The 24,819-nt window shown below is 40.4% G+C and overlaps 1 protein-coding gene across 2 annotated transcripts in view; it reads left to right on the forward strand.

The window, feature by feature from the left end:
• Window positions 1-22,831, forward strand: part of nup153 (nucleoporin 153) — a 64,127-nt gene extending 41,296 nt beyond the window's left edge. For both annotated transcript variants that reach the window (XM_068001659.1, XM_068001660.1), the window contains exons 16-22: window positions 769-1,395; window positions 5,960-6,148; window positions 7,370-8,239; window positions 14,782-15,150; window positions 16,471-16,743; window positions 19,531-19,693; window positions 21,720-22,831. In XM_068001659.1, the coding sequence (XP_067857760.1) occupies window positions 769-1,395; window positions 5,960-6,148; window positions 7,370-8,239; window positions 14,782-15,150; window positions 16,471-16,743; window positions 19,531-19,693; window positions 21,720-21,813 (2,585 nt within the window). In that variant the 3' untranslated portion in view covers window positions 21,814-22,831. The remainder of the gene's footprint in view (window positions 1-768; window positions 1,396-5,959; window positions 6,149-7,369; window positions 8,240-14,781; window positions 15,151-16,470; window positions 16,744-19,530; window positions 19,694-21,719) is intronic.
• The last annotated feature ends 1,988 nt before the right edge of the window (window positions 22,832-24,819 follow it).

The raw sequence follows: 24,819 nt of genomic DNA on the forward strand, positions 1-24,819 counted from the left end.
CCTTTTTCACCACAGATTATATAGAATAGCTTGCTGATGGAGATTAGCACATCAGGTGAGTGGCTCCCACGGTCAGTTTGACACCCAAACTTACAGGTCTCTAGTGGAGGCAGGAGGAGGTGAAGATGCGATGGTCCCCGCCTCGAGCATCATTTGTGGCCAAGCAATCCCTGCTCAAACCCTCTGCATAAAGACATTTCTCCTAATATCTCTCATGACTGGCTCCCCAATCAATCAAAACCTTTCATAATTTTAAAAACCTGTATTAATCTCCTCTTAGCCTCCTGTGCTCAAAGTTGAATGTAACATTGTGGTTATGTAAATGAATGAGAACATTGGAAAAAAACTTTCATGCATTCATGGTTTGCATATAAGTGGGTTTAATTATACAATGTGAGCACTTCTGGTTAGATTATATGTGTGAACCTGATTTGTTCTGCTGTAGGCCTGGAAACTTGGTTCACCGAGGACTGGAGAGTCCAGCTGAGTTGGTTTGGGGAGTCCTGGAGTAACATGACTGCGCTTCAAGTATCAACCACGTGTACAAAATTTGTTCGTTTGCTCATACAAACAGACAGGGCTATCCGGACAGACATGTTGAAGCGCTGTTTGTCCAGTCTACCCATGTCTGCTCTATGTGAAGTCCTATGTAACAGAATTCTATTGCATTAGTAAGGGCTTACTCAGTATTGCCTGTGTTGCAATGCCATCATGTATGAACAAACTCCTTAAACTTATGTCTTCTGTTTTTTTTTTAACTGTTCCAAGGGTTCACTTCGCCTCCATCGTCCACACAATGTGTCGTCGAGTCTTTGGCCAGTACACCAGTTACTGTGAAACCTTTACCATCAACCACTGGAAAAAGCAGTTTCTCCATTGAGAGCTCTAGCACCTTTGGATTTGGAGATAAGTTCAAACCAGATGAAGGTTCCTGGCAATGTGGTTGTTGCTTTTTACAAAACAAAAGCACAGATAGTAAATGTATTGCTTGTCAGACTGCTAAATCTGCACCTCCCATACAGACTAATAATGAGTCAGCCAGCAGAGGTAAAGCTACATCTAAAGAGACTCCATTGAGTTTTGGAGACAAATTCAAACCTGCAGAAGGTATGTGGAACTGTGACACCTGTTTGGTTCAAAACAAATCGGAAGCTGTAAAATGTGTGGCCTGTGAAGCACCAAAACCTGGAACTGGCGTAAAACCTGTGCCAACTCTGCCTGTGGTAACTGAAAGTACAAGAAACAAAGAGTCAAACGCTTCCAGCAGTACCTCTGTAGGGTTGGGATTGGCAGATCAGTTTAAGAAACCAGAAGGAGCTTGGGACTGTGCCATGTGCCTTGTACAAAACAAGGCTGAAGACAGCAAGTGTGTGGCTTGTCAGTGCAGTAAGCCAGGTATGTGATTTTTTTTTTTCACACTGTGGCCAATGTCAGCACGGCTGCTTTATTTATTACCCTCTCTAGTTGCTTTGAGAATGTAGTGGTTGGCCTTATCCTTGAACCGCTGCTATCCATGGTGTTACATAGGGAATTTCAGGGTTTCGCCCAGTGGTCAAGGAATGATAGTATTCATCCAGGTCAGGATGGTGTGTGATTTGCATCCATCCAGGTGAGTGGTGAATATTCCATCACACTCCTGACTTGAGCTTGTAGATGGTTGAGAGGCTTTGAGGGACAGCGATGTGCCAACTATTGTGGAATACTCAGCCTCTGTCCTGCTCTCGTAGCCATGTTGACATGGCTGGTCCAGTTATGCTTCTGCTTGCAATGACGCGCCCGCCTCCCCCTCCCCTCTCCCCCGCCCCCCCAGGCCCAGGATGTTGATGATGGGAGACTCTGCTATGGTGGTCAGATGAAGAAGTTGAGCCTTTTCTTTTTGGAGTTGGTCATCGTCTGGTGGAAATTTGACCTGCCATTTTTCAGCCTATACCTGGATGTTGTCCAGGTCCTGCTGTAGGTTAGCATGGGCTGTTTCTTTATTGGAAGAGTTATGAATACTAAAATTGTTGGCAAACAACCTCACTTCTGACCTTATGATGGAGGGAAGGTTGGAGCCTGAGGAACTCGTGCATTGAGGTTCGGGAGCTGCAATGGTTGGCCTCCAACAACCACAACCATCTTTTCTTTGTGTTAAGTATGACTCCAATCACTAGAGGGTTTCCCTGTTGACCCCCTTTGATCTCCTTGGTGCCACATTCTGATTTCGAGAGCAGTTACTCTCAAATTTCTGGCATCCAGCTCTTGTGTCCATGCATGGATTGAGGCTGTGACAAGATCTGGAGCCGAGCAGTTCTGGCAGAAACTGAAGTGAATGTTGTCAAACAGGTTATTGGTCAGTAGTTGTCACTTGATGACTCTTTCCATCACTTTGCTGATGATTGGGACTGAATAGGTGATGAAATTAGTTATTAGTGTTATATTTATAGTTTAATTTTAATTGTTACTAATAGCTCTCCTATGGCATTGCACGTGGGAAGTCAAGAACAAGTGTAGTCTTTAGGTGAAGTGGAATTACAGGCTGGAGGATAATTGGATCTAGTTGCGCAAATTTAATTCAGTTCAGACAAAGTTAACTCATCTGTGCGCTCCAGATACTGACCTGCTGAGCGTTTCCAGCATTTCTGTTTTTGTTCCAAACGTCATTGACATCCTACCCCACTTAGTCTCATACAGTTTATTAGCCCTGTCTAGCAAAAGGTTATCGCTCACCCAGAAGGCATTTGATAAGGTCCCGCATAAGAGACTGTTAGCTAAGAGAGAAGCCCATGGAATCGAGGGAAAAGTACGGACTTGGTTAGGAAGTTGGCTGAGTGAAAGGCGACAGAGAGTAGGGATAATGGGTAGGTGCTCACATTGGCAGGATGTGACTAGTGGAGTCCCGCAGGGATCTGTCTTGGGGCCTCAATTATTCACAATATTTATTAACGACTTAGATGAAGGCATAGAAAGTCTCATATCTAAGTTTGCCGATGACACAAAGATTGGTGGCATTGTAAGCAGTGTAGATGAAAACATAAAATTACAAAGCGATATTGATAGATTAGGTGAATAGGCAAAACTGTGGCAAATGGAATTCAATGTAGACAAATGTGAGGTCATCCACTTTGGATCAAAAAAGGATACAACAGGGTACTTTTTAAATGGTAAAAAGTTAAAAACAGTGGATGTCCAAAGGGACTTAGGGGTTCAGGTACATAGATCATTGAAGTGTCATGAACAGGTGCAGAAAATAATCAATAAGGCTAATGGAATGCTGGCCTTTATATCTAGAGGACTGGAGTACAAGGGGGCAGAAGTTATGCAGCAGCTATACAAAACCCTGGTTAGACCGCACCTGGAGTACTGTGAGCAGTCCTGGGCACTGCACCTTCGGAAGGACATATTGGCTTTGGAGGGAGTGCAGCATAGGTTTACTAGAATGATACCTGGACTTCAAGGGTTAAGTTACGAGGAGAGATTACACACATTGGGGTTGTATTCTCTGGAGTTTCGAAGGTTAAGGGGTGATCTGATCGAAGTTTATAAGATATTGAGGGGAACGGATAGGGTGGATAGAGAGAAACTATTTCTGCAGGTTAGGGATTCTAGGAGTAGGGGGCACAGTCTAAAAATTAGAGCCAAACCTTTCAGGAGCGAGATTAGAAAACATTTCTACACACAAAGGGTGGTAGAAGTTTGGAACTCTCTTCCGCAAACGGCAATTGATACTAGCTCAATTGCTAAATTTAAATCTGAGATAGATAGCTTTTTGGCAATCAAAGGTATTAAGGGATATTTGCCAAAAACGGGTATATGGAGTTAGATCACAGATCAGCCATGATCTTATCAAATGGTGGAGCAGGCACGAGGGGCTGAATGGCCTACTCCTGTTCCTATGTTCCTAAAATATATATCATCCGCTTGCACTGCCTCCCTGGGTAGGCTGTTTCATATATTCACTGCTCTGTGGGAAGAAGGTATATTTTATCTGCCTATTCACTTTATCTTGTCTAGCTTGAATCCAATTCTCTTTGACTTGATGCTTTGTTTAAACTGGATCCAAGAGCAATGTTCCATGTTATCTATTCCATATTAGGATCCTAAATATCCTGATAAGATCACTTCTAAGCTGCAATATCCCAGTGTAAAAGTCCCATAGTGTTTCCTTATAGCACAGATGTTCAATCCCATTTATCAAATTACTTGTCCTCCTTTATACTCTCTCCAAGGCCAGGATGGTTCCCTCTGTCGTATGCTGCTCAGAACTGCACACAATACTGAAGATGAGGGTAGACCAGTGCTTTCTACAAACGAATTATCGCTGCCTGGAACTTCTTAGAGGGACAAGTGGTGTATAACCACACGAGATTGTCCAATTATCCCTCAAGCTATGCATCCTAAGATCGCATTTACCCTTTTTGCCACTGCAAATTATGCTGACAGTTTAAGTGCATTTTCTACTTAACCCTGCCCCCATCCTTCTCCGGTGTCATTTTCTTGTACTTTTCCCATTTATTTTGCACTCCCACTATTTGTTTCACTTCCCCAGTTTCATCACTTTGTATTTACCTGCATCGAGCATCATCTGTCATTAATTAGCTCAATCTCCCAATCTAACTAGATCTCTGCTTATTCCCTATTATTTACTCCTCCTTGCAATTTGATATCAGCAGCAAAGCTTTGGTACCATTCCTTATTCCAAATCATTACTATACATTGGTTTTGGGGCCACTGTTGCTTTCAGTGTTGTGGGTACCGGCTAGTAACAAATTATTATGTTAATGTTGCTTGCTTAATAACTATCCATATATCTGATTTGTTACAAATATGTATCAAGAGTGAAAGTGTACATATTTTTTGACTTCAATTATTTGTATTTTCTATTCGCTCAGTTTTTGTATTCCGAAAGAAACAGGCAAGACTGACTGCCCTATCTTTCCGTAGGATTTTTTAGAAGTCCCTTAGTCTAGGTTTAATGCTTGAATACTTTGTTTCATGAGGTCGGTCTATTGTGTATAAATCTACTTGACATCTGAAAATAATTACTATATTTGCAGGGTTTTGTGCAGATGGGTTGAAAGTGAATGAACATGTATGTTTCTGTCCTATTCTTGCTAGTTGATTTGCATTTGGGTACTTTGGGTTCACTTGCTGGCATTCAAAAGATTGGTACATTTTTTAAAAGGAGACGAGTTTAGCAGTTTCATTCAATTGTTTCTGTGTTCACTCTCTACTCCAAAAGCAAAACTTTTTGCACCTTCAGAGGCAAACTCTGTCTCTACTATCATCAGTAGCTTTGGTAGCAATTCTCCAACCCAGCGATACTTTATCAAACACATTGTAAATGGTGATAGCAGTAGATTAGTCTAATAGGATAGAGTAAGAGTACTGACAGAAAGGGATGCATTAATGACTGCTTCCCCCATAAAAATAAAAGGAGCAGCATTTCTGATATTCGTTCCTTGTGCGAGCATCATCATCGTCATTTTTTTGACAATAGTTGCAATAGCTTTCGATATGTACAATATTACCCAGAAGGTATAAGAGTGAAACAAAGAACTATAACACACAATTAAAACTGTCCTTTCCCGGTTTTTTGAATTCGTTCTCTGGATGCAAGCGTCACTGGCAATGCCGACATTTGCTCCAATTGAGTGTTAGGCTATTTCAGAGAGCAGAGTTAAATCACGTTAATGTGGGACTGGAGTCACGTATAGGCCAGACCATGTAAGGATGGCAGGTTTCCTTCCCTAAAAGACATTGCTGAAACAGTTGGGTTTTTACAACAATCCGACAGCTTCATGGTCACTTTTATTTCCACCTTTTTTTTAAACTGAATTCAAAATCACTAACTGCCAACAGTAGTATGTAAATGATAATTTCATGGTCCTTCTTAAACTTATACACCACAAGATAGTTAATTTTTGCTAGTGATGCCTGGGAATTCTGTCTTTTCTCATTTTATGAATTTCACTCTTAGGTGCTTTGTCTGTTGCATCCAACATTCCTGCTTCAGCATCAACAGGAGGAATTCTAGGATTTGATGCCAAATTCAAGAAACCAGCTGGGTTCTGGGATTGTCGAGTCTGCTTAGTTCAGAACTCATCAAACGCAACTAAATGTTTGGCTTGTCAAACTGAGAAATCAGGCAGCAAGATTGAACCTAAAGGTATTAACGAGATTATTGTTTGCTGTATTGAACCAAGGAAACTGTCTAACCTGCATGTGTATGGAAGATGCTTTCTAACATCTAGCATTGCTGCAAGTCAGGTCATTCAGGGCTACTATTGTATTATGAAAGGTACAGTGCTTTTCCTGAAGTGACATGCAGAGTAAGTGAGGTATAGTTATCTGTAAGTTGTTGGTGGCTAATAGCCTTATTGTATGATTGTGCGTGCGTGCGTACTGATGCTAATTGAACTTGTACTCCAATTTGTGACAAAATAGTGATTGGCAATTATAGAGCTGAGCAGATACAGTCTCTTTTGTAAATTAATGTTAAGTGCTATGATATATTCAGGATGCAGAATGAAAGTGAAAGCTAATTCCTTATGGTTGAAAGCAGTGGATTTAATGAACATTTTGGAAATCTAAACGTAGCTCCAATCCAATTATGGTATATTGGGCCTTGCAAGGATATGGACTATTTTTTAAATTTAAGCCCCAGTCCACCAATGGAAGTTCGTATTGGGCTACCTGTTCCAATATAATGCCATGCAATGAAATGGATGTGCCCCATGAGCACCAAATAGGTATTGTTACAATCAAATATTTGAAGATTAGAATCAAAGTTGGTGGATTGCTTTCTTTGGATAGTTGAATGAGTGCTTTGTTAATTATAATTGTTCTTGTGAACTATGAATGGGAGCATGAGAAGGAAGAAAAACTGGTAAATAAGCTACTGTTCCTCTACAGCGCAATGTGCACAGTGAGAAAATATGTAGTGAAATAAAAAAGAAAAAAATGATTATGCTTGCAATCTGAAATATGATGTGTTACACACCTCAAGCATAAGTCATTTCTCTTTACAAATGTTGATTGACCTGTATATTTCCAGCATTTTCTAGTTTATTATTTGAATAAAAATTACTAGTTTTTGATTTAATGGAGAAATCCTGCTGGAAAGCCCAGTTTAGATTACATTCGGATGACTAGTATTGTCTTTCTGTGGTGTTTAATCAAAATGGAGGGGCACAAATCTATTCCAAGTACATTTTAACCCTTCCATGTTGTTCATGAGGATAAATGTTTAGAAGTTGGTGACATATCCATCACTGTGATATTACATAAACTTAAGTATCACGTACCGGAAGAAAATTAGATCCTTGTTGACTTGCAGTATCAAATGGTGGAAGTTCGGTTCTATTTCCATTTTTTTTTCCTCTTGCAGGGCCTGGCTCTTCTGCATTATCAGCTGTTGCTTCACCATTCATGTTCGGCATCCAGCCCTCAACATCAGACTGTTCTCAAAGTAAAGATGGCACTGCGGGATTTAAATTTGGAAGTCAGGGTGGTTTTAAATTTGGTGCATCTGATTCTAGTTCATCAGCCAGTGCCTTTGGAGGACTTAAGTTTGAGGCTACGGGGGGCTTCAAATTTGGAGTTACTTCAACAGAAAAAAACGCAGAGGGAAACGAAAAGGATAACTCTCAAACTCCTAGTGGTGGGTTTAAATTTGAAGTAGCTGCCTTTGGTGGCAACCTAGCTTCAGGTTCAGCTACTACTAAATTTGGTGCCTCAGATACAAGTCAGCAAAATAAGAAAAGTGAAGTGGTGTTCGGGGGTTTTAAGTTTGATGCCGGTGGGACGGTTGTTAAATCTGAGGATAAGAGCGCTCCGTGTGGCATTAAATTTGGCACAGAGGAGAAGAAAGAAACCTCGATAGTGCAGTTTGAGCTTGGCAAAGCAGAAGAAAGAAAAGTTGGGGCAACTGTGAGTGGGGTTAAGTTTGGGAAAACAGTAGATAAGGAATCTGTAGCGGCTTCACCATTTATGTTTGGAAAACCAGATGAAAAACACGACTCTCTTAGCTCTGCACCATTTACATTTGGTAAAAGGAAAGATGTTGAGTCACAGCCACAGTCTGAACCTTCTTTTAAAAAGCCAGAGCAAACCAAAGAATCAACGTCTTTGTCTGACACTTCAAAACCAGAAGCTAAATCTGGATTTACTTTCAACTTGGTTAAATCTGCTGAGAAACCAGAGGCAACAGAGACTGTGCAGCAAGGATTTGTGTTTGGGGCAGCAATGAACACTTCAGGTAAGAAATTACAAATTAAAGGAAGACTTGAATTTATATCGTGCCTTTCAGGACGTCGCAAAGCGCTTTACAGTCAATTAAGTACTTTTGAAGTGTAGTCAATGTTGTAATGTAGGAAACGTAGCCAACTTGCGCACAGCAAGGTTGCACAAACAGCAATGTGATGAGGACCACGTAATCTGTTTTTAGATGTTGGCTGAGGTATTAATATTGGCCAAGACACCAGAGAGAATGCCCCTGCTCTTCTTGGAAATAGTGCCTTGGGAGCTCTTATGCCCACCTGAGGGCAGACATGGCCTCGGTTTAACGCCTCATCCAAAAGACGGCACTTCAGACAGTGCAGCACACCCTCGGTGCTGCACTGGAGTGTCAGCCTAGACTGCGTACTCAAGTCTGTGGAGTGGGTCTTGAACCCACAACCGTCTGAGTCAGAAGTGAGAGTGCTACCACTGAGCCACAGCTGACACATATTCCCTGTTGAACCTTCAATAGAGGTATTAATAGACTCAATCACTTTTTCAAGGGTGTCCTGATCAGTCTTGTGTCGAGGGTTATCACAGTGTGAATGCACTTGTGTGTGATGTTAATTCATCAGCTGAAATTGCTTCCACTGCTACCGCCACCTGTGAGCACTCACTTCATGCTAGTGTTTACAGAAGGCCACTCAGCCCATTGCTCCTGAACCAGCTTTCTAAGACCCATGTACTCTGTCTCATTTGTTTGGCCTTTCCCTACATCCTTTTAAAAAATATATATTTTTCAAAAATGTATCACTTTTTAAAAAGCTATTATGGATTCTGCTTATATTGTTTCTGATAGGGCATTTCATGTCCTAACATCCCTCTGAGTTAAGCAATTTTCTCCTATCCTCTTTCTTTGTCTTGGTGCTAATCTTAAATTTATGCCCTCTAGTTACTGACTCACCAGTTAGTGGAAACGTTTTATAATTTTGAACAGGATCCCATGTTTTTTACAGCTTTATCAACTTGGCCCTTTACTTTTTCAGCTTTTTGTATCTTAACTAAGTTTCACTGTCTCTCTACTCCTTTTAAAGTTTTATAATTGTGTATATTCTCCTTATTTTCCTTCCCAAAATGTATCCCCTCACATTTTTCCTCATTAAATTTCATCTGACTTCTATCTGATTAATCTGTTTATGCCCTTCTGAAGCCACTTATAGTCCGCTTCACAGTTAGACGCATTCCCTATTTATGTAGCTCAAGTCACAACCTAAGCTTAGAAGGACAGAATCAATAGTTGTACTGGCAAGTGTTTTGCACAATTTGGGTGGACATTTTACACCCACCATTACACTTTATGGGAATCTATGACCAACACTGCATGGGTTGTGTTGCAGTTCATGCAGTCTCAATTTTTAGGTGATAGAATACAGCTACCAGTGTTTAACTGTAACAATAACTGATCATAATTTATTAGCATGTAAAAATCTAGAACTGTTCTTACTGTAAATTAGTCTGGCTGAAGGGGACGTTGGGCTGCTAAAGTTCTTGTCCTTGTAGTAATTGACAATTATACTGGCAGGCGAGGGCTTGGCTTAAATCCATCACACCCAAGTGATTTAAAATAGCTTAATACTCTGTTAACTTTGGTATTCAGCTAGCGCTGGCATGCAATAAAGAACAATTGTTCTAACTTTTTGTTCTATGTCTGTCTGTCTCTTTTTCTCTTTCTTTCTCTCTTTTCTTTCTTCCTCCCTCCCTCCTAAGTTTTACTATGCTATTTTGGTCTACTATTCCCACTTGTATATTTCAAGAATGTACACAATAGGGAAACTTACTTCCAGTAAATCAATTATAGTCAAGGCCTTTGATTTTTGGTTTTCATGGAAAAACAGGATTGCAAAATGTTATCCTCAAACACTATTAGTAATTCGTTAAGAAACAGAATTTGACTTATTTAGTTACCTTAACCAGTGGCCCTGCTTATGATGAACCTTTGGAAAAAATGTAAATATCTTCAGAATTCTGTATAATTGTACTTTATAGGAAAATACATTCCTTTTGTTCTTTACAAGGTTGGCCAATTGCACCCAATGTAACAGTACAATTAGCCACAGTCTCCCTAAGCTTTGTGAGGGAGGAAGGGAAGTGAGGAGACTAAGAAGCCAGTACTTCCATCCTAACAAGTATCCAGTGAAGTCGGGATCACACTGCTATTATGACCTACCTGCGCCCGCGCCCCCTCCCCCACCTCCTTCCCACTATTGCTGAATAGTTCAATGTCTAGGCTCACGGAATGACCACGTGGGCAAGATACTGATTGACTATCTGCTCCATTGCAACTGTATCACTGAGTTGCCACCTTTGGAAGAGAAAAGTGGCAGAAAATAAATTACTGGCTTCAGTAGCTGAATGAGACTTTTAAAAAATCTATTTGGTTAGTTAAACAATAGAGGTGCCATTACACTACTGGGTGTATTCTATAGGTCACCAACTAGTGGGAAGGATATAGAGGAACAAATTTGCATGGAAATTAGAGGTGCAAGAGCCATAGAGTAGTGATAATGGGGGACTTCAATTATCCTAATATAGGCTGAGATAGTAATAGTGTAAAGGGCAGAGAGGGGGAAGAATTTCTGAAATGTGTTCAGGAGAACTTTCTTGATCAGTACGTTTCCAGCCCAACAAGGAAGGAGGCATTGCTGGTTCTGGGGAATGAAGTGGGGCAAGTGTCAGTGGGGGAACATTTAAGAAACAGTGATCATAGTATCATAAGGTTTAGATTAGTTATGGAAAAGGACAAGGAGCAATCTAGAGTAAAAATGCTTAATTGGAGGAGGGCCAATTTCATTGGGTTGAGAACAGATCTGGCCCGGGTAAATTGGAATCAAAAATTGGCAGACAAAACTGTAATCGAACAATGGGCGGCTTTTAAAGAGGAGAAGGTTCGGGTACAGTCCAGGTACATACCCACGAGGGGAAAAGATAGGGCAACCAAAGCCAGAGCTCCCTGGATGACGAAAGAGATAGAGAGTAAGATGAAGCAGAAAAAGGGGGCGTATGACAGATGTCAGGTTGATAATACAAGTAAGAACCAGGCTGAATATAGAAAGTTTAGAGGGGAAGTGAAAAAGGAAATAAGAGGGGCAAAGAGAGAGTATGAGAATAGACTGGCAAATAACATAAAAGGGAACCCAAAAGTCTTCTATCGGCATATAAATAGTAAACTGATAGTAAGGGGGGGTGGGGCCTATTAGGGACCAAAAAGGAGACGTACGCATGGAGGCAGAGGACATGGCTGAGGTACTAAATGAGTACTTTGCACCTGTCTTTACCAAGAAAGCCATTGCTGCCAAAGTCACAGTAAAAGAAGAGGTAGTTGAGACACTTGATGGGCTAAAAATTGATAGAGGTGGTACTAGAAAGGCTGGCTGTACTTAAAGTAGATAAGTCACCCGGTCTGGATGGGATTCATCCTAGGTTGCTGAGGGAAGTACAGGTGGAAATTACGGAGGTACTGGCCATAATCTTCCAATCATCCTTAGATACGGGGGAGAACTGGAGAATTGCAAATAATACACACTTGTTCAAAAAAGGCTGTAAGGATAAAACCAGCAACTACAGGCCAGTCAGTTTAACCTCTGTGGTGGGGAAACTTTTAGAAACGATAATCCAGGACAAAATTAATAGTCACTTGGACAAGTGTGGATTAATTAAGGAAAGCCAGCATGGATTTGTCAAAGGCAAATTGTGTTTAACTTACTTGATTACATTTTTTTGATGAGGTAACAGAGAGGGTTGATGAGGGCAATGCGGTTGATGTGGTATATATGTACTTCCAAAAGGTGTTTGATAAAAGTGCCACATATTAGGCTTGTCAGCAAAGTTGAAGCCCATGGAACAAAAGGGGCAGTGGCAGCATGGATACAAAATTGGCTAAGCGACAGGAAACAGAGAGTAGTGGTGACCGGTTGTCTTTCGGTCGGGAGGAAGGTATACAGTGGTGTTCCCCAGGGGTTGGTACTAGGACCACTGCTTTTCTTGATATATATTAATGACTTGGACTTGGGTGCACAGGGCACAATTTCAAAATTTGCCGATGACACAGAACTTGGAAGTGTAGTGAACAGTGAGGAGGATAGTGATAGATTTCATGAGGGCATAGACAGGCTGGTGGAATGGGCGGACACGTGGCAGATGAAATTTCATGCAGAGAGTGCAAAGTAATACATTTTGATAGGAAGAACGAGGAGATGCAATATAAACTAGAGGGTGTTCAGGAACAGAGACCTGGGGGTATAAGTGCACAAATCTTCAAAGGTGGCAGGGCAGGTTGAGAAAGTGGTTAAAAAAGCATATGGGATCCTGGGCTTTATAAATAGAGGCATGGAGTATATAAGCAAGGAACTTATGATGAACCTTTATAAAACATTGGTTCGGCCACAACTGGAGTATTGTGTCCAATTCTGGGCACCGCACTTTAGGAAGGATATGAAGATCTTGGAGAGGGTGCAGAAAAGATTTACTGGAATGGTTCCAGGGATGAGGGATTTCAGTTGCGTGGATAGACTGGAGAAGCTGGGGTTGTTCTCCTTGGAGCAGAGAAAGTTGAGAGGAGATTTGATAGGTGTTTAAAAATCATGAGGTGTCTAGACAGAGTAGATAGAGAGAAACTGTTCTCATTGGCGGAAGGATCGAGAACCAGAGAACACAGATCTAAGGTGATTGACAAAAGAACCAAAGGCGACATGAGGATAAACCTTTTTACGCAGTGAATGGTTTTGATCTGGAATGCACTGCCTGAAAGGGTGTTGGAGGCAGATTCAATTGTGGCTTTCAAAAGGGAACTCGATATGTACTTGAAGGAGATAAAATTTGCAGGGCTACGGGGCAAGGGCAGGGTACTGGGACTAGCTAGATTGCTCTTGCAGAGAGGCGGCATGGGCTCAATGGGCCAAATGGCCCTCTTCTGTGCTGTAACCATTCTATGATTCTATGAAGTGATGGCCATTGTAGAATCCAGTACTTCATGGTGGAATTTCTATTCAGCAACTTATATAAGCACCTTTAACGTAGGAAAACATTCATCTTTGAACTAATTTCCACCTGCTGCTTATGATTGAATTAACGATCAATCAACAGTCTCCGTGGCTCTTCATGCACTGTTATTATTTTACCTGCTACTGAACTATATAGACCATGAAAATGTGTCTGTGGATTAAGCTGGCTTCAGAGCCTCTGGTCAGTAAAGAGGAATAGTTAGCCAGGGATCCTGCCAATGACAGCTATCCATTGTGGAAAAAGTTTGATGCAAAAATGATGTGTCTCAGGATGTTTTTAAGATGCTTTCTAAACATAATGAAGTATTTGCTAACCTGACCTAGTTGCACGTAATTGATATCACACCAACCTTTATTTTCTAAACTAAGAATCAGCCCATTGTCCATTTGTTTACTGTAATGTGAACTATTAACTGGGATGAATTGATGTGTAGCTCCCTTGCACCAAGTCAAATGTAACTTTGTATTCCTAGCTGTGTTTTGTCTGAAACCATAGTTAAGCAAGTATTCTAGAAATCTCTTATACCAGCCAGGATGCACCATAAATTGTTAATTTAGGATCTATTTTCTAGAAAAAATTGAACAGAATTTTTAGATTAAAGATGAAATGATGTTTTTGGGTCTTTAAACTTCTATATTATATTGCATTAGTGAGGTGATTATTTTCTTTAAATTGCAAGTACCTAAAAATCATGTTTGGGAGTGAAAGCACTAAAAACTCTTGGGCTGCATTTTTCCCCTCCACGCCACCCTGTGGCTACTAAATCAATCGCTCTCCTCCCCCTTTTTTATTTATTATCTTTCAGTTGTCCTTTTGTGGCACCTTGTTATTTGCCTTGCTCTTTCTAAACTCTTTCCTTTTTTTAGTGCACATGTCATTTGGCAATAGTTATAAACTATTTCCTTTATTGAAGGTTTCCTTTTTTTAAAAAAAAACATCTTGTGTAGGAGTAAATACTTACCCTATCTATGTTCTGTGTCCTTTTTCAAATCTAATTTGCCGAGTTCTCCAGTGGTCTATAGCATGATGGATTTGTTTTGCTGACTGTTGACAGAGCATTTTTGGGTCAAGTAATGCTTTGTCATTTCTTCATCCAGTTCTTGACACACATTCTTAACAGTACTTCACTATTTTTCATGTCTTTTTCCACCGGTTTAATTTTTTTTAAAAGCATCGTGGTTTATCTGGCATTAACATTAAAGACTTGTAATTTTAACTGACTTGTATTTGCATCTTGAGATCCTGCAGAAAGCACTTCAGCCTTCTACAGCCCATGGGGACTGTGTATTTCTGTTTAAACATTTAGTATGTATAGGTGCATGTATAGTAACAAAATGTTCTTTGTATGTGGATTCTTGTTGGAGGGCGTCTTTGTTTTGTTAAGCTCCAGTACAACTGCATCATGTACACCCTTAATGCATTCTAATGGTATGAGCAGCTCAGTAACATTTGTAGTGCAGAAATAGTTGCAGTGGTTTATGAATTGATCTTAATTTTATTTCTCTCCCCTCCATGCTCTAGACCAAGGAGTTACAAAACCAGCTTTCAGTTTATTTGGCAACAGTTCTTCCTCTTCTGCTGCAACAAATGCAGGGGGTTCCACACCCTCCACTATATTTGGCAGTTCTGCACCCGCAACAAACCCACCGTTTTTATTTGGACAGGCTAGCGCCACTGTGGGTAGTGCAAATCTTGGAAGCAGTTCGGAATCAACTGTTCCTGCAACCAAGCCATTTTTATTTGGCTCACAGGAGGTTAAATCAGCTGCCAGTACATCAAGTGCAGGGGCCTCGGCTGTACCATTCTCATTTGGCTCAGAACTCAGCAGTAACGCTGCTACATCATCTGTGTTTACATTTGGACCTTCAACTACAACGTCGAGTTCAACAGGTAAATCTTTTCAAACAATTTTCCCCATAACCTATCAGACTCAAGACCTGTAAAAGTTCAGAAATGTAATGGGCTTCTTGGAGATTGTTTTTGTCTTATAAAAAGATCCTTGCAGTTTAAGTATTTAACAATATTGAAGTAAGGATCCTTTGAATATGTTGCTGAGAAAAAAAATCTAAATAATAGCTCCGCCCCCAATTTTGAAGCTCTACCCCTCCCCATCCCCAAAATAGTATTTAAGTGATCAGAGATAATTGTTGTCTATTGGAAGTTTCTAGCAATGTGATTGTCAATCCTAAGCCACAAAAAAAACACATTTCTTAAAGGCATTCTGCTGGGTGTGCTTTTTTTTAAAAGGCAGCTTTACACAAAAATATTTCACATACATACAAGGTTCCTGTTTGGCTTACCCTTAATTCTCTGTATAGTATTCAGTGTTTTTTTAATAAAGGGGTAGTGTCTCTGGATGATACATCTCTCTCCTCCCCCTTTTATAAAGATAGAATGATGGAGTAGGTTTGATGAGCTGAAGGACTAACTCCTATTTGGGAAGGAACATAGGAATAGATCACAGCAAATCTGAATTACTGTTGGAGTTGATTTTCTTTCCAAGAATGAATAAGATTCTAACTACAATAGATAATGTAGCATTGTGTCCTTTTGGCCACCTGCCATTTTATAATTTCTTTTGCATCTGGAAGCATTCTGGTGGTAGAAGTAGATACTTCAAGCCAGTCTAGAGGTACCAGAGCTGGCAGAAGTTTCTATTAGCAGAGTACCCAACAGCTAGAGGGGAGAAAACATAAGAAAGATATGAACAATGACAGACAGGAAAAGTCCATCTGGTCCATCCAGCCTGTCCCACACAATCACGATACCTTGTGTATCACAATATATACACTCCCCACCCCACACCATGTGATGATCTGGGAGAGGCGAAAAACTAGATTTAAAAAGTCCCACGCCAATTATGGGGAGGGGGGAATATTTGGGAAATTCCTCTCCGACCCCTTTGGCAATAGAAACTAGTCCAGGAGATCACTCTGGCCCTGACAATTCTATGCATTGCATTACTACCTTTTGTAAGAGGTGCTCTCCGTCCCAGCCAGAAACAGGTCCATTTTATGTTTATACATTTGGAAAGTTATAATCTTTTTGCTAGTTAGTATTCGGATAACTTAATATGTTCATAAAAAATAATTTATTCACTAACCTTTTGGGCTAGTGTAGGAGAATGACTGGAAAGAGTTGAGTAGTAATCAAGTCAGTAGCTACAGTATTTTTTTAACGGCATTCCTTACCATCTGATCTGCTTTACAGGTGGCTCCTTAAACCCTCTCTTTGGGTTTGGATCAAGTTCTACAACTGCAGCAAATCCCCCAGCTTTTGGCAGCACACAGACCCCTGTGTTTGGACAAAGCAGCAGTCAGCCACCTGCTGCCTTTGGTTCGTCTGGTGCACCAACATTTGCATTCTCGACTGGTTGTCAGCAGCCTGCCTTTGGTTCACAGTCTACCAATAGTCAACCATCTCTATTTGGAGGACAGTTGCCCAACCAGCAACCCACATTTGGTTCAACTTCATCTACCTCGAGTAAGTAAATTCACAATTCAGTGATGTGAACTGTGCTCTAAATTTGACCATATCCAATTAGTTCTTGAGTTTAGGAGATTATATTCTTAATAATGCAGCAGTGTGCAAGTAGCTTTTATGTTTAAAATCTGACTTGAAGTATCTTAGGATCATAGAATGATTCAGTACAGAAGGAGGCCATTCGGCCCATCATGCCTGTGCCGGATCTTTGATAGAGCTATCCAATTAGTCCCACTCCCCTGCTCTTTCCCCATAGCCCTATACATTTTTCCCCTTTGAGTATTTATCCAATTCCCTTTTGAAAGTTACTATTGAATCTGCTTCCACCACCCTTTCAAGTGCATTCTAGATCACAACAACTCGCTGCGTAAAAAATGTTTCCTCTTTCACCTCTGGTTCTTTTGCCAATCATCTTAAATCTGTCCTCCGGTTACTGACCCTTCTGCCATTGGAAACAGTTTCTCCTTATTTACTCTATCAAAACCTTCATGATTTTGAACATCCCTATCAAATCTCCTCTTAACCTTCTCTCTCTTAACCTTCTCTGTTCTAAGGAGAACAACCCCAGCTTCTCCAGTCTCTCCATATAACTGAAGTCCCTCATCCCTGGTACCATTCTAGTAAATCTCTTCTACGCCCTCTCTAAGGCCTTGACATCCTTCCTTAAGTGTGGTGCCCAGAATTGAACACAATACTCCAGCTGAGGCCTAACCAGTGTTTTATAAAGATTTAGCATGACTTCCTTGCTTTTATACTCTATGGCTGTATTAATAAAGCCATATGCTTTTTTTTAAAATGACCATCTCAACTTGCCCTGCCACCTTCAAAGATTTGTGTACATACACCCCCAGGTCACTCTGTTCCTCCACCCCCTTTAAAATTGTACCATTTAGTTTATGTTGCCACTCATTCTTCCAAAATGTATCACTTCACACTTCTCTGTATTAAATTTCATCTGCCAGGTGTCTGCCTGTTCCACCAGTCTCTGTCCTCCTGAAGTCTGCTACTATCCTCCTCATTGTTTATTACATTAGAGTTTGGTGTCATCTGCAAACTTCTATAATTGTAAAGCCTTATTTGTATGTATTGAAAGAAATAGGTTTTAGGAGGGCTCCTCTGTGTAACACAGAAGTTGGTCATAATAGGGTAGATGCGGTAAAAACAAGCTCCTCTGACAGACAGGGGAGGATCCTTGTGCAAGAAAGTTTGTTAGCAGATTGCAATTCATTTTATTTTATAACCTGGTTACCTAAGCTTTTTTATAAAACTACAGCCTTGATGGTCTTAAGATGGGGAGAAGGAAGGAAGTAAAATGCACCCTCTGAGTAAAACTGGCATTGACAGAAGCCTGCAGGAAGATTAACTACCTAGTCTTTTAGGAAATATTGTGTGATGCCAGGCAGGATCCTTTATATTAAAAAAAGGATGAGGATTGGGCAAGCATTTCAAATTTGTCAATGACTTTATATGCATTGTATGTTCCTCTATGCCCAGCACCTGGTGGGGGTGGATAATATAGTGGTGGGCTTTCTGAGCATGTGGTTTTGAAATTAAGTGGAGCTATCTGACCTATAGGAGACTGCTATCAGTCAAAAACACTGAAGCCTCACTATAACACACAGGTGTCATTAGATAAAAATGAATGCCGATCCAAAGAAGGAGATACAAGGATGGGTGACCAAAAGCTCGGTCAAAGAAATAGATTTTAAGGAAGATCATAAAGGAGAAGGAAGTGGAGAGGTGGAGGGTATTTCGGGAAATGAGGGGGGATGCACAAGAGGCCAGGGTCAGAGGAATAGTGTTCTGGGGGGAAATTGTAGGGCTACAGGAAGTTACAGAGATAGGGAGGACCAAGACCATGAGGGGATTTAAACACATGGATGAGAATTTTAAATTGATGGCACTGGGGAACCATGAGCCAGTGTAGGTCAGCAAGGACAGGAGTGATGGTTGAGCAGGACTTATCACGGGAAAGGATATGGAGTGAAGTTTACGGAGGGTGAAGGATGGGAGGCCAGCCAGAAGAGCATCTGGGTGATGAGGGATACAAAGGAATGGTCAGAGATGGTCTTGGTCTGTGATTGAGACAATGCAAATAGAGTGGCCACATGAGATGGCCATGAATATGGGTAGGAGTTTATGTGGAGCAAGGTTTAGGGAGGGCAGTGAATTCAGATGGAGCTTGAAATCACTGAGGATAAGTCATCGATCCATGCAGTGGCTAAGGAAGGATATCCGGAGTGGGCCTAATGGAGATTTTCAAGGAGAGGCAAGAGGGGTGGAACAAGGTGGGATGCTTGGAGAAGGTATCAGAGGAGTAGGGGGAAAGACCAAGGTGTGATTTGATCAGAGCCACGCCACCAACGTTCTCATAACTGCGAGGCACTATGCTTACATTGATGTGGCTCAGTATTTGGCTTCTGCTCATCATACTGCATTCATTCCACCTATAATCTGTTCATTGCCTCTGTAATGCCCTTGTCGTCAAAACTAGTTAAACTGAAGTGGCTTCTGTTGCCAAGTCCAGGATAATGCATAAAAATGATCAGTTTTTATTGTGTGCAAAAATACAATTTCTCAAATGATTGCTGTTTGTAGTTTAACTGTGACCAGAGTCGAACTGTTACTTGCTATAACTCTTATAGCAAAGTGTCTTGCCTTTCTCACAAGCAACGAAACCACACATCGCTCCCAAGGACATTGCATGTAATCCAGAAACTACTTGTCATTTCTATAATGTGTCACCTGTGTAAAGAGGTTATTTTTAATTAATTTTGTAACCTGCAGGTAACAGTTTCCAGTTTGGAAACAGTGGTCCTGGTTTTAACTTCAACGCCACCAATTCATCAAATGAGGTATTTAAATTTGGATCTGCTACGACGGGAGCACCACAGCAGCCTGGCCCCACTGGAGGCTTCCCGTTCAACCCAGCGCCTGGATTCTCTGTTGGGTAAGAACCTGCATATATGGTATGAAGATGTTTTCTAAAGTGACTAAGTGCTTCTCGCTGGCGTATTGGTTTTGGTAGAAAACAGATGCTCAATGATGGGAAACAAGATTTTATCAAAGGGGAAGAAATCTAGCATTGTAGAACACAACTGGCTTAGAAGGTGCCCATCAGGAAAGAGTGTTACATTTCATCCAAGCTTAATTGAAAGTTCTATTTTGCACTTCAAACTCATTGGGTATCTGTAAATAAAGCTAAATTTGGCTCTGGAGTTTACTTTTCTTTTGACATAAAATATTCCTTGTCAGTTGTTGAACAAGCATTGTGTACTCTGTAGGCAATTTTAAAGTAGAGATTGGTGCGGTGCACTTATCTAGATAATCAAAAGTGTCTGTTTTTGAGCGGCTCCATGGAGCTGCTATAAGGGAAGGTGTTGAGCAGGGGTCAGCAATCAGGGTAAATCACATTGGCTGTGTTCACCCATCTTTAAGCAGTGAACACACAGACTACATTGGCAGATGACTGGGAGTAATTTGACTGCCCAACCTTTCAGTTGATGAATTGTATTTAGCCTGGGGTGTCGATCACTATGTAACAAAATGGCTGTCTTCAACAGAACAACATGGAATTGTGCTATTGGTCAGTAATCATTGAGAGGCAATCTTGAAGTTTTATGTGGCTTATCTAACTGATTTAATCAAGTGCAGTGCTAAAATACTACATGTAAATGTGGGTTTTTTTTAAAACTTGGAAAGCTTGCAACTTGAATAGAATTTGCAAAACAAAACAAGTCTTCAGGTGAAGCAGGTTTAAAGGGTGAGAGATAATTGTACTAGGGTGCACAGAAATAATTCAGTCCCCATTGAAAAGTCATGTAATCTGTCTTTATATTTCCATTATAAATTGCTATGTCCACATTTATATTGGAAACTGCTATTTAACGTACCACACCCTATCCAACATTCATAGATCAATGGAGGGGGGCTTAGAGTTTCAATCGTAGAGGGACTTGTGTAATCTCGCTCATCACAAGCCTTAGGAGCCGCAGGAAAACATTTTGAGGACAAATTTTTATATTCTGCAGGCTGTCGTCTTCCTTCTGCTGTGTCAGGTCCCCCAAGGCTGAGGCCTGCTGCAGCAAGACCCAGTCTGATACAACTCCCTGGCAGAGGCAGAGGATCCTGCCTCCAGCATGGGACTGGAATGTTGGCTGGGGTCTGAGGCATCTCCTTACTGGCAGAAGGCTCGCCATAGCAGAGATGCCTCCCAATCAGAAAATGAAAGCTTTAATGTGTAAACAGAGAGGGAAGAAAGGCCAGTACTATAATTAGAATTTTTTTTAAAAGGAGAGATTTGATAGAGTTGTTTAGAACTTTAAGGGGGTTTTGATAGAGCAGATAGGGAGAAATTGTTTCTACTGGCAAGAGGGTCGGTAACCAGAGGACACAGATTTAAGATAATCGTCAACAGAACCAGAGGGGAGATGAAGAGAAATTTTTTTTATGCAGCAAGTTGTTATGATCTGGAATGTACTACCTGAAAAGGTGGAAACAGATTCGAAAGTAACTTTCAAAAGGAAATTGGATAAATACTTGAAGGGGGAAAATGTACAGGGCGATAGGGAAAGAGCAGGGGTGTGGGACTAAATGGATAGCTCTTTCAAAGAGCCGGCACAAGAACAATGGGTCATATAGCCTCCTGTGCTGTATAATTCTATGAGAAGTGTTAATATGTAGTCCTATGGACATCATAGCCTTGACTTTTTTAAATAGTTGATAGATTATTTTATCAAGTCTACTGTTTAAAGCAGAGTTGTAATGAATTTGCTTCATTGCATCTGTGTGTAGATTTGTAGAATGTCAACAGCAAGCTTCAGTGAATATAAGGTAGTAGCACCTGTGTGACTTAGAAAAACTCCCAAATACAAGCAGAGATTTTCTTCCTACAAGTTGAGCTTGTGTCAAAGCGTAGTTTGTTTATATGTAATTCGATCAGTAACCTGGTTTTGTTTTTCTTTTCTCTTGGACAGGGTTGGTAGCACCAATCCCTTTTCTGCGACATCTGGTGGCCGTTCAACTGTTACTGGTCGGAAGATAAAGACTGCTGTTAGACGCAAGAAATAGTTGTTACAGCTGTTAAAAAGCAGAGCTAATTATTGAAAGTGTATTTTCTATAAAGAGCTGGTGCCCTGCATTAATAATTGAATTGTACCTCCTTCTGGGCTTTATCAGATCTACCTAGGACCATTTGAACCTGCATATAATTGGTCGCTGCTTTTAGTTGCCTGGTGGTGGGTGGACTGTAGATTTTTTTTTTGTGAGAACCCAGCTGTGTCATTAGTTAAGGACTTGGCATGGTCTGGCTACAAACAACCTGCAAAGTGAATGGCTTTGTACATTGATACCTCTTCATCCGCACCACTAGATATTGTTCATAACCCACCTAATTGTACTGAAAGGTTTGTACAGACTGAAGAGCATCAGTGAGAATAGGGGCTGATAATTCTGCAAAGGTTTCATCACAGTATGTGTGAAGTATGTGTATGTGTAGATGTTAAATGGATGGCCTGTTGTGCACTGATGTTTTCTGACTGCGGAACGACTGAAGAATCATACTTGGAGGACTTCAAATGAATTGTCTTCATTTCATAGAACATGTGCTTTTTTTAATTCTGTTTATGCTTTTTTTTTGACTTATTTCATCTTATTACAAACTATTATGTACATATCCTATGATTTTCAGTCAATCTACCATTCTTGGACAAAAACACACAAATCTGTGAACTTGAATTATTTTTTGTTATAGCAATATGTTTTTTTGTTCAGTATTGTCTAGTAGAAGATTTTATTATGTAAATCTCATTATTCAAAGTTGCCTAAATCCATTTAACATCCTTTCTGATGAAAAAAAAATTGGGAACTCTTTAAAGTTTGCATATTGGCTTTTGTGATCCACTTTTGTTTGGACCAAAACAGTGTTGTACAAAGTATTAACTATATATTTTTATATTTGTTTAAATGGACTATGGTGACTTTGGATAATAAGGAGAACAATTTAATATTAAAGCCATGTTTATTACTGTATGATTAACAAAACCATGGAATAAACGCCATCAATAAAAATGAAGAAATAGTAAAATCATTTGATTTTGTTTGGAGTGCGAGTCCTTTGTTCTGTATCATAGTATTTTAATTCTTGCAAGTCTTTTAATATACTGTACAGATTTAAACTTGGAACTCTTTCAGAAGACGCTATTGAAATAAATGCAATTTGTGCTTGAAAAGAAAGGACTTGCATTTATATAGCGCCTATTATGACCTCAATGTCCCAAGACTGTTCATGGCCAATGAAGTATTTTTTTTTGAAGTGTAGTCACTTGTAATGTAGCCAATTTACACACCGCAAGGTCTCACAAACATCAATGAGATACATGATCAGATCTGTTTTAGTGATATTAGTTGAGGGATAAAATTGGCCAGGACACCAGGGAGATGTCCCCTGCTCCTCTTCGAATAGTGCCATGGGATGGGATCTTTTATGTCCACCCTAGAGAGCAGACGGGGCCTCGGTTTAACGTCTCATCCAAAAGTCGGATGGGTAGTTCAAAATTTCACACGTTGTTGTTGCATATATGTAATACAAAGGAGGCAGTTGCTGTTTTCGTTGTTTCTGAAAAGAATAAAGCAAGATCCAATGGTCCTGTCCTTAACTACTTTGGGGAGGGTGTGGGGGAGAATCCCTTATGGTCAGTTTCTTTATTCCATAAAGTATCTCCATGTTGTTCCCAGAAGAGGGTGCTGAGCAGCCATTAAAGTGAGCTGAAATGCCATTCCAGTTCTTGCCTCAATGGACATTTTATAGCCAGGGTATCCAAGCTTTTTTGCTTTATATGAGGTTTACATCCATGTACCATTAATATGCATACATTGATAACACATATCCATGTTCTGATTTCGGGTATAGCCACTAACCAGGCAACGGCACTAAGGACAGCCACAAAATCTCCAGACAACAAAATTCAAACAGGATAAATTGTGCTGAGATATCTCATTTGATGACGCAAGCCGCGTCATCAAAAAGGGATATTAAAGGTACAAATAGGAATGGAGATGTGTATAGGAAAAGTATTAAGCACGACACAAGATTTATTCCAGCATCTTAACCATAAAATTGTAGTTGGAGAAGTTAGAACTTCAAAAAGATAGGTATTGAAGTTAAAAATAGTTGAAACTAGAAAAGTTATTACTAACCTATCCAATCTCTTTTATTGTGTTGTAGAGAAATGTGGTGGAGTGACTTAATGAATTGAGGAGACTTGAGGCCAACAAATTTTCTGAACGAAACGATGGAGGCTGAAAAGACCACGCAGAAAACAAGTTATGGGAAAAGTTGTTGGCACTGGTAAAGTTCTGCAGGACTGGAAGCATGAAAACATAGAACCTGTATTTATACTTTAATAACTGAACAGAATCCTGATTTCACTTAGAGTCATAGAGTTATACTGCACGGATAGAGGCCCTTCGGCCCATCGTGTCCGCGCCGGCCATCAGCCCTGTCTACTCTAATCCCATATTCCAGCATTTGGTCCGTAGCCTTGTATGCTATGGCATTTCAAGTGCTCATCCAAATGCTTCTTGAATGTTGTGAGGGTTCCTGCCTCCACAACCCTTTCAGGCAGTGAGTTCCAGACTCCAACCACCCTCTGGGTGAAAAAGTTCTTTCTCAAATCCCCTCTAAACCTCCCGCCTTTTACCTACACTTCTGCCTTTGACTTTCAAACAGATCTACTTTTTTCTTTCAAATAACCATCCTTTCTCCTCTCCAAATTAATTTGCAGTCAGCTCTGATTTGATTTGCATTCTAACAGTCTGAGTTCTTCTCCTTGAACATGCTAACGTTTGAACCTTATTCTGGGGCAATCATTCCCTTCTGGCTGATCTCTGTCTACGTCGAAGTGTCGAAGGAATCTCTAGTTAAGTCAAAGCCAACCTTTCCAACTGATCTAGCTTATCTTTGCTTCTCAAAGGAATATGAATAACTAAAACAAGACTGCTCTTATTATTGGCTCAACATCAACGGGTTTGGGGCTTATCTTAAAATAGCGATCATTTTGCAATGAATGCTAGCTA

This window comes from Heptranchias perlo, chromosome 2, assembly GCF_035084215.1.
Source record: "Heptranchias perlo isolate sHepPer1 chromosome 2, sHepPer1.hap1, whole genome shotgun sequence".
Lineage (NCBI taxonomy): Eukaryota > Metazoa > Chordata > Chondrichthyes > Hexanchiformes > Hexanchidae > Heptranchias > Heptranchias perlo.